General features: G+C 34.9%; 1 protein-coding gene across 1 annotated transcript in view; it reads left to right on the forward strand.

Annotated features, from left to right (window-relative positions):
• Nucleotides 1–12,667, forward strand: part of SLC5A12 (solute carrier family 5 member 12) — a 36,347-nt gene that overhangs the window by 15,326 nt on the left and 8,354 nt on the right. Inside the window, exons 9-11 of the mRNA XM_090267615.1 lie at nucleotides 4,336–4,448; nucleotides 9,164–9,231; nucleotides 12,068–12,154. Coding sequence (XP_090123741.1) covers nucleotides 4,336–4,448; nucleotides 9,164–9,231; nucleotides 12,068–12,154 — 268 coding nt within the window. The remainder of the gene's footprint in view (nucleotides 1–4,335; nucleotides 4,449–9,163; nucleotides 9,232–12,067; nucleotides 12,155–12,667) is intronic.

Genomic DNA, 12,667 nt, shown 5'->3' on the forward strand with positions numbered 1-12,667 from the left:
CTTAGCTGGTGGGAAAAGCCTTATTTCCCACCTTGGAACTGAGTTGCAAAGAATCAATTATAGGACTGGTTAAAGGCCAATTTTAACATAGTAAATTGATTAGGGTTAGAATTCAAACAATAACAGAGGATAAAAGTAAAAAGTTTATATCTTATCCCTTAAATCCCTTGCCCTACCCCACAAAATTAACCAATTTCTTGTTAATAAGTAAGAAAATTTCTCTGCTTATGTGAACATCTATAGCTTTTAGTGTACAAAAAAGAGATCACATTGTACATACTATTTCATTTCTTTCAGTTAATATAATTTAAAATCTTTCCATATCAGTAGATCTACCCTATTCAATTTTTGATCTACCAGCCCTTTAATTAAAGCATAACTAACAATGCTTACGTCTTAGTTTGTTTAGGCTGGTGTAACAGAATACCATAGACTGGGTGGCTTATAAACAATGAAAATTTATCAGTCAATGAAAACTTTCTCAGGGCTAGAAAATTTAAGATCCAGGTACTGGCAGATGTGGTGTCTGGTGAGAATTCACTTGCTAGTTCAAACATGGCTCTCTTCTTGCTGCGCTCTCACATTGGTAGAAGGGATGATGGAGCTCTCCTTGGTGTCTTTCTAATGTCTCTCACTAATCCATTCATGAGGTCTCCACCCTCATGATCTGATTAAGTCCCAAAGGCCCCAACTCTAAATACCATCCATTAGGAGTTAGGCTTCAACATATGAGTGTTGGCGGGACATGGCACACTATATTGTATGTCTTTGTGACATTGTACAAGGATATACGTAAGCTACATTCCAAGAAGTAGAATTACTGTGTCAAAGTACATATTCATTTAAAACTTTTAATGAACAATTGTTCAATTAACTTCCAAAAATTTGCATTATTTTATACACTGAAAACACTAGCGTAACTCTTTCCCCACACTACTATCAATGTTGAGCATTTTGACAGTTAAACTTGCTAGACTGAAAGTTGAAAAATGGTAACTAATTTAACTATGAATTTCCATCATCATAAATAAGATTGACAACCGTTCGCTACTTTTGCTGGCCATTTGTTTTCTTTCTTTTCTTTTTTTTTTGAAAAATATCTATTTATTTTCTCAGTAAATTTTTTCTTTTGAATTTTTCTCTTTATAAATATGAAAGCACTTTTTGACATGTTTTATTTTTCTCATTTGTTCTTTATGTATTTGCTTTATTAATGGTATTTTTGAGTAGATGGAGATTTTATTTTATATTAGTTAATTCTTTTACATTATGGTTTCTGGTTAATATCTTTCTCAGAAAGGCTTCCATGCCAATATTGCAAATAATCAGCCAGACCTTATTCTTGTATATTTATGATCTTATAAATGTTAAAATTATTAAATCATCTAGACTACACATGTGACATGAATAATGAAGTGGAATTTCTGACCTATGTTTTTTCTAAGTTCATTACCAGTTGTCCCATTATTTTTTCAATAAAAAAAATATTTTTATTACTCATTTGAAAAGCCATTTTTAGTACATCTTATATTCTTTAATGTATTCAGGACTTTTTACTGGATTCTCTTTAATATTCCTTTGATCTATTTGTCTACAGTTATGCCAATTCTAATAACTTCAGCAATTGTGCTTTAAAGTATGATTTAATATCTGTGAGACTGGTAATTATTAATACTTTTCTTTTACAGAATTTCCTTCGATATCTAGTTTATTTCTCTTAATTGTTTTCAGTTATTATTTTTTATTTAGAGTTTGATTGTACTGAAATCATGATATCTACAAATACTTCTATATTTTTTTCTTTCCTTTTTTAATAATTATACCTCTGTGTTAATTTACATATAAAATTGTCCTTTGAGGCCAACGATAAACAATTGAGGAATGGCAGAAATCCTAGTTTTGTAATTTAGAGGGAATAGTTCTTGGATCCTATCATTAAACATGATTGTAGATTTTGATTTGAAAGATATTATATACATTTAAAAATATTTAAATAAATTAATAATATTGTATAAAAGGATGAAAATGCATATATTTTTCTACTTTTAGGAAATATTTTTATCAGGGAGAATATTGAATTTTGGTAAAATTTCGGAATTTTTAATGGGTATTATTGAAATGGGTATTTTGAAAATTTTTAACTTTTGAGATATTAATATTATGTTGACAGGCTTTTAAAATAGAAACTTCTTAAATCCATATAATGACTTCAACTTGCTAATGTAATTTTAATTTAGTGTACTGTTGAATATTTTACTATATATTTTTTTAGAATTCTGAAGTAATAACACAAAGTGATAATTGTTCTGTGGTGTTGGCATTAGGGTCTCAAGGAAGCTAAAGATGGAATCAATAAGCACTAGAGGATCACACACGAGTAGGATGACATCGAGCTTTTCACTTTGTCCCTTTCTGCAGAGATTTCTTTATTTTTTCTCACACTCTAAGGCTGACTTTCTTCAGAATGCTGAAATATAGCTGTCAACAGATTAAATTCCCCAAAGATTCCGAGAAAGGGGCACCCTCAAGAGTATATATTATAAACTACTTATCCTATAATGTTAAGGAGGAAAATGGATTTGGGAAAGGGAAAGACAAGAGTAGGGGTGAAATAAAGAGACTGTGATCAAGATATAGGAAAAAAAATTCTACTATCTTGTAGCAGTTTTAGAATTTGAGAAATTGACATAAGAATAATGCATCAAGGTTCTAAAAATCTGATCCTTCTGGACCAAATTCAGCTTTTTGTTCCCTCCTTCCCAGTGGATTCAAGAGTTAACCATAATGTTTGCAACTTTCACATAATTAATTTTGAGACATATTTTGGGAGCATGGACACTCCTTTTATTTGATCACTTCCTTTCCTTACTTGACTTCCACTGAGCTGCAGGTAGGAGTCATGCAGGGAACATATACCAGGCCTTGATTCTCAGGAAAATAAGAATAATATGTACTTATAGTTTCAATTCCCAGAAGTGGATCTTAGAAAATTTGTATTTGCTATATCTCTCATTTAGGGATGGAACTATTAAATAATGCATAAGATGGACCATTGGAAATATTCAAACTCAAGTAACCTAAGCTAAAATTAATGGTAATATTATTTTGCATTACCAAAGAAAAGAAAAAGTTTGAAATTTGTTTCATACCTTTGGCACAGCTATAGCAAGTCTTCTAATGTGGATTGGAAGATAACAAACTAACTAATAATGAGTATCAATGGAAAACTTACAACTAGTTGGCGAGGCTTTGTTCATCATCTTGTTGTTTTTCTAGAACTTTTGTTTGTGGTTGTGATTTTGCATCATGTGAATTTAATATAGTTATCTATTCTACTAGCTGAAATAGTCCTGGTCTCTATAGGGAATTCAATAAGCTTTCATGTTGTTCTGCAAATAAAATAATAACTTTCAGGTCCTCTGTCACCTAAGTGAGTTTTAAGGCCATAAAGCTGAACTCTGATTGGAAAGTCAGAGCTTTTATGAATTTAGGTCTTTGGTTCCTTCCCAATCTTATCTTTTGTCCTTTACTCCCTTATTAATTGCATCTAGCTACTCTGATGGCTGCAGATTGTTGAATGCAACAAGTTTTGAGGCATTTAAATGTAATTTTCCTTTTGTTCTAGAATATCTTTTCCCCAATGTGCATGGGTGTTTTCAGTTCCTATCTTGACCATAACTTCCTGAGGGGATAATCTCCTAACTTCATATTGGTTTAGGTCTCTGCAAGGCATGCTCTCATAGTGCTTTGCTATCTTCCTTCGTAAGAGTTTTTATAATTGTTATCAATTACATAACTTTTTTGTTAAATGTCCCTGTTGCCCAATGAAATGGAAGATCTTTGTCTTTCTCGTTCACTGTTACATGCTTAGTACCCAGAATGAACAAACAGATGCACGAATGATATAAATAAGTTAAATAATTATTAATGAATGGCAGCGTGAACTGACACCTGGGTTAGGATAGTCACTACATCTTGCTTCAAGTCCAACCACACACAAGCGCGCGTGCACACACACACACACACACACACAATCTCTCTGCTACTGCCTGCTAACTCATTTAACATCTTGTTAAGAGAAATTAGTGGGAGTTAAGACATGAAAGCCTAGCTTCTCCAGTGGAGTTTGAGGAAGAATTGAAAGAGCATTCATTAAGTAGAGAAGCAGCTTTGAAGAGTGAGTAGACAGGCCATGTGGGTCTCCTGAAGTTTCAGAATAAGGATATATCTGTTGTCCTAGAGCCCTACCTTACCTTTTTGCCCTGGAAAACAGGGCAGGCTGGTGGTGTAGATTTATTTAGCTTGAACCATGTTCTCGCTTTTCTCTCTCTATAGCACCGTGGCTGCCAGCATCAATGCCTTGGCAACAGTGACCTTTGAGGATTTTGTCAAGAGCTGTTTTCCCCATCTCTCCGACAAGCTGAGCACCTGGATCAGTAAAGGCTTATGTAGGTATAGCCAGTGGATCTTCATTCCACATCATGAAATATATGTGTGGTACATGTCAAAATCCTGCACATGCTCTTCAGGACGCAGGCACAAAAAGCATATGAGATACATGAGGAATCTCACATAGATTCTTATACTTGCAAAGATGTCAGGAGGGTACCAGGAAAGAATGACCAGCTAGCTTATCTTTCACTACCCTTATTTTCAACACTCCTTTGTGCTCACACTATATTCTAGATTCATCACATCAGTTTCCTTTGATTATACTATGTATTGATCATATTAATTCCTCTATATGGGTATTATTCTGCTAACTGTAGCCAGTTACTTTGTCTAATAAAGCCAAGTTCTTTTGTAAAGAATACTTCATTGCTGAACTCTCAGTAACCTCATCTCAAAGAATAATTTCTCCTTGCTTAATAGTACTATTGTATATTATATTTATAATCACTATAATACTTATTATCTTAAATTATAGTTTTATATAGTTTACTTCTAAGTGTAAACAAGTTATTTGCTTATTTACTTATATAGAAAATGTAGGTAATTTGGAAAACTATATAAACTTTAAAAATAAAATTATATTCAATCCTGTTACCTTTTTCAGTTAAAATTTAAAAATAGTTTCTATTGTTACCTTTTTTTTTTTTACACAGAAGTATGGCTATCTGCATTTAGTTTTTCTTTCAACTTAACTTTAAAATAAAATCTATTGCATGTTACCTAACTGCAACTCTCCCTCATGGGATTGTATTAAATCTGAACGTGTACTTGGGAAGAATTGACATCTTTGTAAGATTTACATAAAATGCTGGTGTTTCATATTTCCCATTTAATAACATAATAATTTTGATCCTAGATATTAATTATACTCATGCCTTCTTTTTCTTGCTTGCCCTCCTCCTCCTTCACTTCTTTTTCTTCTGTTTCTTTTCATTCTTCTCCTTCTTCTTATTCTCCCTCCTCTTCTCCCTCCCTTTGCGCCTTCCCCTTCCCCTCCTCTTCCTTGCTCCTCTTCTATTGATGTTGTGAATGAGATGCTTTTCCATATCTCCTAAACTGTTTATAATCAATGTGGAAAAGCTACAGACTTTTGTTTTTGTTTTATAAAGCATATATCTTTCCATTTACCCAACTATTGTTGACTTCCAAATTTTAATTGATTTTCTAGTAAGTATGGTCATTGCCTACTAATATCAGTAGTTTTATCATCTCCATATTCTTAAATTTCATTTCTTTTGCTCTTCATTTTTTTCAGTTTTTCCCCTATTCCCAAAACTTTGTTCTTTTCCTCTGCATACTTGAAGAAATCATATTTTTTCTCAGTTGATTTTGAGTTCTCCACAAAGTAAAGTTTTAAGTATAATAATTTTAATTCTGCTATTGTGGTTTGTCCTTTACATTTTATTATAAAAATTAAATCATGCTGCAAGGTTTAAAGACTTTTACTATGAATTTCCATTTATTTGCCATCCAGTAATATTTTTCTAAACTTACTTTTCCTCATATCCATATAAATCTCTATATATCTATTAATTCATCATATTTAAATACATTTTCCCTAAAATTTTTGATGCATATTAGTAACTAGAATTAAATAACTGTTTAGTTTTCTTTAATGTAAAATATACCTATAATGAAATGGAGAGATGTTAAGTATACGTTTGCTGAGTTTCAACAATTTCATACATCTGTGCAAACCAACCACTAAAGACAAAAATCATTATCATAACCCTGGAAAGCTCCTTTTTGTTCATCCCAATGCTCCCACTTCCCTCTAGAGGCCACCATTATTCTGATACTTTCCACGATAGATTGGTTTTACCTTTTGTAGAATTTCATGTAAATGGAATCACACAGAGTACACACTCTTTTTTGTAAGACTCCTGTCACTCAATGTACTTCTGAGACTTATCCATGTTGTCCTGTGTATCCATGGTCCATCCTTCTCCTCTGTTGAGTAATATGGCATTGTATGGATATACCACATATATGTGGTTTTTGTTCGTTTGTTTGCTTGTTTATTTCTTTTTTATAAGAAAGGGAGAGAGAGAGAGAGAGAGAGGGAGAGAAAGAGAAACATTGACTTGTTGTTCCACTATTTATGCATTCCTTGGTTGACTCTTGTATGTGCCCTGATAAAAGATTGACCTGCAACCTTGGCAAATTGGGACAATGCTCTAACCAAACCAGCCAGGGTCTACCACAAGTTTGTTTTTTACTTCTACTTCTATTGGTGGACCTGGGCAGTTTCAATTTGAGGTTATAATAAATAAAGCTGCTATGAATAGTTTTATACAGTCTATTTTTTATTTTATTTTATATTTTATTATTTATTTAATTTTTTAGTAAGTACCTAGGAGTGGAGTTGCTTGGTCAACTATCATAGTTTTTATTTTCTTGAAGTCTTTCCTTATCACATCTGGATCCATTTTCACCTAAACATGTTGGTGGTATACCCCGTCTTGTTTTTTCACTTCATTTGTTTTCTCTTAGCCTTTCTCTTGTTTGCTTCACTGAGATTATATGTTTTTACATCATGTAAAGGCTGACAAACAATATCTTAATATTTTTTCTTTTCTGGTCCTTAAGGTAAATTATTTCCAGAAAACATACCTTTTATCTGAGCATTTAGGTTAATAAACTTATTCCTTTGCTTGACAGCATTTGCCATGAATTTCATGCAATTTGTTTCTTTTTACTTATGCTTGAATGAGGAAAGGAACATTGAACACGTGTTTGTCAACTGGTTAGTTAAATTGCCTGGATCTATTTACTATCTTGCATAATGAGAGAGAACCAATAGCAAGTGGATGGACATTGCTCCAAGCACAATTCCTAATCTAGCAAATATTTATGAATATGCTGGATTGAGTTACAAGTTTCTTTTATGCCCATAGATTATTGCCTGATACTCTGAGCGGATGTAGCACTGGGACAATCCACAGCGTTTGCTGCACCTGCGGGGCTTTTTTTTCCCTCTCACATTCACTGCTTTTTCTGTGGGGGCATATACTCCAGTTCTCTCTATGGGACCCCCTCTCCAATTTTTCCTAAACTTTCTGCTTTGCAGGTGCTATTGATTGTAATATGGTGGGAATATAAATTTCTGTGGGGGAGGGAGGCTGAATCAATCCTCCACTCAGCTAAAAATTGTAGACCCCTTGATTTGAGAGAGGGCTGCCAGTCGTTTCACTTGAACCTGTAATTGTTGGTGCAGAAAAAGGGTAATTGGTAGTAAAGAGAAAACATGTCTTCTGTTCTTTTCTTCAGGAAGATGAAGTTGACCTCATTCATAAAGCAATACAGAATCAGGGCAAGCGCTGTTTTCTGCAATCTAAGCTATCATCTTTAAAGACAGTAGGAACATACTTAAAATTCTGAAATGTGTTCATTGATCAAAGTTGGTTTTTAGTGTTGTGAGTTTCCTTTTTGTTCTGTTTTTTTTTAAATTAGTTATTTATTGTTTTTCTATTACAGTTGTCCCAATTTTTTCCCCCATTACTTTTTCTGTGTCTTATTGACAAGTTGGAAAATACAGCAAAAAAGCTGCTTACTTGATTTAATTTTGAGTGACTTACTGCTAATAAGTATCATAACTATCATGTACTAAACTTGACATAAAATAATAAAAAGATAATAATAATGGAAAGACACATAGCACTTGCTATGTATCAGGCACTGCTAGACATACTAATTTTATATATGTGGTTGCTTTTTAGAATGTGAGATCTTTGGAGCAGAAATCAAGTTTTGACTTTATAGTACTGGCATCAAGTAAACTGCCTGACATATAGCCAATATTCAATAAAATTGAATTACGTGTCATTGGGAACTGATCTAGATATTTAGCTGGGAGGGAATTTCAAAGAGAATGAGCAAAACTATTTTCTCTCTGTTTCTGTCGCTGTGTTTCTGTCTATCCCCAACCCTTTGTCTCTCTCTCTCTCACTTATTTAGTTTATGCATTATAATGCTTATGAAGTATACTTTTAAGGTGACTTTTGAACAAAGATGTACTAAAACAATTATTTTTTAAAAAGATGATGACTTAAAAAGAGACATTATCTTTAAAAGATGACTAAGATGTGTATGCTGATGCATTCTGCGGACCCTGTGGGACTAGATACTAGAAGTGCCGTGCAAGGTGCTTCAGAGCATGGCACCCTGATGGCCTTATGGTTCTCCAACAGATGCAGAGACAAATAATCCATTATGTGATATACTAAGGGCCATAAAGATAGTATCAATAAAGCACTCAGGGAAAAGTTCAGAAAAACTTCAGATTTGTAAAACCTGTGAAGTAAAATGTGCAGATACTTAGTGATTTTCAAGCTGCAAAACTACCCAAATCCCAGAGGCTGATAACTTCTTCAGGTGACTGGTGGTTGGTCAATGCGGAATTAGTTTCTCTGATTTAGTCTGGATCAGCCTCACTGAGTGCCTTTCCACAGTTTCATGTTGTTTTCATCCGAGAGCTCTCTTCTTGAGTCTTGGATAGAAAACTACTTGACACTAGATTCCAGCTCATTCTGCTTGACCTGGGAAAGCATGTCCTAGGGGAGAAAAATCTCCTAAATGCTCCTCTTGAGGCTTGGGATCTCTGAGTAGGGAGGACAGTTCTCATTGACATCCCTTCGGATAGGGCTTGCATTGGAGGGAGTCCTGGGTAGGAGCCAGCTTGGGGGATGGTAATGAGGTGTTTTTCTTTTAGGCATCTTATTTGGCGTGATATGTACCTCCATGGCTGTGGCTGCGTCCCTCATGGGGAGCATCATACAGGTAATGAAAGAAGAAAAAGATGCATTTGACGTCATAAGCAACATTTTACCCACTTTTTTTTCTAATGTTTTGCCTGTTCCTTCAAGCCATTCTCTGATGGCAGGTCCAAATTAGATATGCAGATAAAACTTCAATGAAAATTGCTTTCAGAAGAGGGAAGTATAAAAAAACGAATAATGGGACTCAGCGACCAGGTACACTGTAATACAATTAGAAACTCTTTTGAAATTCAGATCTGAGAATTTATGATACTAAAGTAAAAGTAGGAATGATAATCATGAGAGTAAAAACAATAAAAGCAGTTGATACTTATTAAATGCTTATTATATTCTAGGTACAGTCTCAAATGTATTACCTCATTTAATCTTTATCACTTCTCTAGGAGGTAGTATGATTAATATACTAACGTTACTGATGAAGAAACTAAAACATAGAGAGGTGAAGTAATGGTCTCAAAGTCGCATAATTAGAATGGTGGAGCTGGGGCATAACTCATCTATTATCTACCTATTATCCGGCCTGAGCTGCCTCCCACATGTTGGACTCTCAGTTTCATAAAATGCCAGCACTAAAAGGAGCCTCAAGGATCGTCTGTTTTGCCATCTTCATTTTTTAGGTAATTACAGAAAAGAGTGAAAATATCCTGCTCAACTTCCCACAGCTAATTAGTGGCTGAACCAGGTTTATGACCCAAGTTGTCTGAGGTACAGCGCCTCTTCCCTTTACAAACTGTCTAACTCACAAAGCCACATAAGAAAAGAAAATCTTCGGATTCTATTTTAGCCTTTCAATTTCCCTTTATCTTTGTATAACTTGAAGATCCTTTAGATTTTCTCGGCAAGGCATAGATTTTCCATAAATGTTACTTAAACAACAACAACAACAAAAAATAATAACTGTGAGTGGATAGTAATCATTGACTTGGTTAGGCTTTTTTGTCTTTCTATCACATAAGACTCTTTTTTACCTGAAGGTAATCACTTTGAAAGAGAATTTTAATTTTTCCCCTACTGGGAGTGATAAGCACCTTTCTAGCTTCTTGACTCTCCCATACCATACCTGGTACATTATCTTCCAAATTCAGCAGCCACAACCATTATCAATTAATGCTATCAATCAGCAGAAGTGTCAAGAATATTAAATTAAGTATCTATGTTGGGGGAAAGTATCGACTTTAATCTTATCAGTCTCCATCTTGTCAAAGATTTATTTGTGGCATTGAGTTCTCTAAAAAAATAACCTGGAAAAACAACCATAACATGACCTTACAGCTCATGTTTCTGGACAGAAAAACTTAGAATACAGGTGGAGGGACTTGAAGGCTCCGTGGTCATATCTCTTTGTTGTTTGTAGAAAAGACGTCTCTCTTGAAGTAGAATGAACTTGAATTAATAACAGAAGTTTCACCAAATCATACTTTCTTGAAGCAGGGCCAACATTAGAATTTAAATGTTCTATTACTGATAGACTCTTTCAAGAACGCTTCCCTTAAGCAAAAAAAGAAGGCCCTTGTGGTGATCTGTGCTCTTGACTTTTTTTTTTTTTTAATACGCTGTTTTTTGAAGAGAAAATGTGGGTTTTACAGCCACACAAAATGGCTTAAAACTCTTAAATCTCACCTCAGCCACTTTCTAGATGGGATATGCCTCTTTTTTACTATGTTTTCTCTCAGTCCAATTTTCTCACCTATAAACTTCAGTTAGTTTTACCTCCTATAAGGGTAATAGTAAGAATCCAATGAGGTAATCTATTTAGAGTGCCTGAGTAGCTCTCCTTTACTATCTGGCATATAGTGGATGCCTGAAAAACACGAGATGCTGTATATATAAGATCTATAGAGCATCACCATCTGAGCCCCTTGGTGTAAGAACACGGTAGTTGCATTAATGGAATGAGATAGAGCTGATTACAGAGTAGCTGCGTGTGTGTGTGTGTGCGCGCGCATGCATGTGTGTGTGTGTGTGCACACATTCACTTGCCCATACAACTGTGCCTGTATGTTCAAGAAGGCCATGGAACAAGGCTATAGGTTGACAGCAAATTAGTTCAGTGAAAACCCCTTGCCAGTTCACTGGGGTCAACAGTTTAGAGGCTAAAAGATGCGAAAATGCATTTGTCAAGTTTCATTTCCATAAGTGAGCCATAAAAGTGAGATAAGGGATATGAGTGTCCTATGATCTCTCACTGTACCTCAATGCTTCAACATCCTCTAGTTGTTCTGCATGAGATGTCAAAGGGGAAGTAACAGACAATGACTATTTGAAAGAAAGAGAAGGGATTAGTCAAGGAACATATATGAAGGACCCATGGACATGGACAATGGGCTGGGGATTGACTATGGAAGTGGTGGAGTGGGCTGGGTGGAGGGGATGAAGGGGTAAATAATTGGAACTAAAACATAAAAATAAAAAAAATATAATATTAAAAAACAGACGATTCCTATCAAAATAATACAATTGCTCAAACAGCTGATTAACTATATGAGATATAGAATATGTTATAGGTGTATTTATATGTTACATTGTATAACGACTTTCTGATAAGATAGAAAGTATAAACAAATCATTGAGTTCCAGCTTGAAGGAAAACTACCTTTACAAATCCAAGTTACCTGTGCATGTACACACACACACACACACACACACACGTTTGTATGTATTTCTATTTTTTAACCCAATGTTTGTCATTGAGTCCAGGAGGGAAAAATGACTTTCAGAAAGCCCATGTTTTATGAGTGCCAAAGTCAGGGCTAAGACAGAATTTTATCCCAAGTCCAAGAAAGAGGTAGTCCTAGGTGGGTCATGGAGTCATGATTCTGATTTGCCTTCCTCCGCAGGCTGCGCTCAGCATCCACGGCATGTGTGGGGGGCCGATGCTGGGCTTGTTCACGCTGGGCATCGTGTTTCCTTTTGTGAACTGGAAGGTAAGGATCCTGCACTTTTGTTTCCTTTCTCAACTCTTACTCTTCCATGGAAAAGCCATTTGTATTTGTCAAAAAACAAAACAAAGCAAAACAGAACAGAACAGAACAGTGGTTTCTCTCCATAGATTTGACATTTCTAAACTTCTGGGAAGAATGAAAAGAAAAATAATGGTTTATGACACGATTATTAAAAATTCACATTTTGATGCCCATGGATTTTACTGGAACACAGTCACTCCTCTTTGTTTACATAGTGTCTGTGGGTGTTTTTGTGCGACAGTGGCAGGACTGAGTGGCTGTGACTGCCCTTGTGTGGCTTACAAGGCCTAACGTGTTTATTAGCTGGCTGTTTACAATGGATGCTTGCAGACTTCTAGTCTAGATCAAGCTACAACTATTCAAATTGCATCCATTGTTTTAGTTTCCCCAAGGAATAACAAACAGAACATTCCAGTGCTGTTACTGGAGAACCTTTATTCTGAATGAACAAAGACACCGGCATGTTGTTTTCTC

This window comes from Furipterus horrens, unplaced genomic scaffold (assembly GCF_987537825.1).
Source record: "Furipterus horrens unplaced genomic scaffold, mFurHor1.1.pri manual_scaffold_2, whole genome shotgun sequence".
Lineage (NCBI taxonomy): Eukaryota > Metazoa > Chordata > Mammalia > Chiroptera > Furipteridae > Furipterus > Furipterus horrens.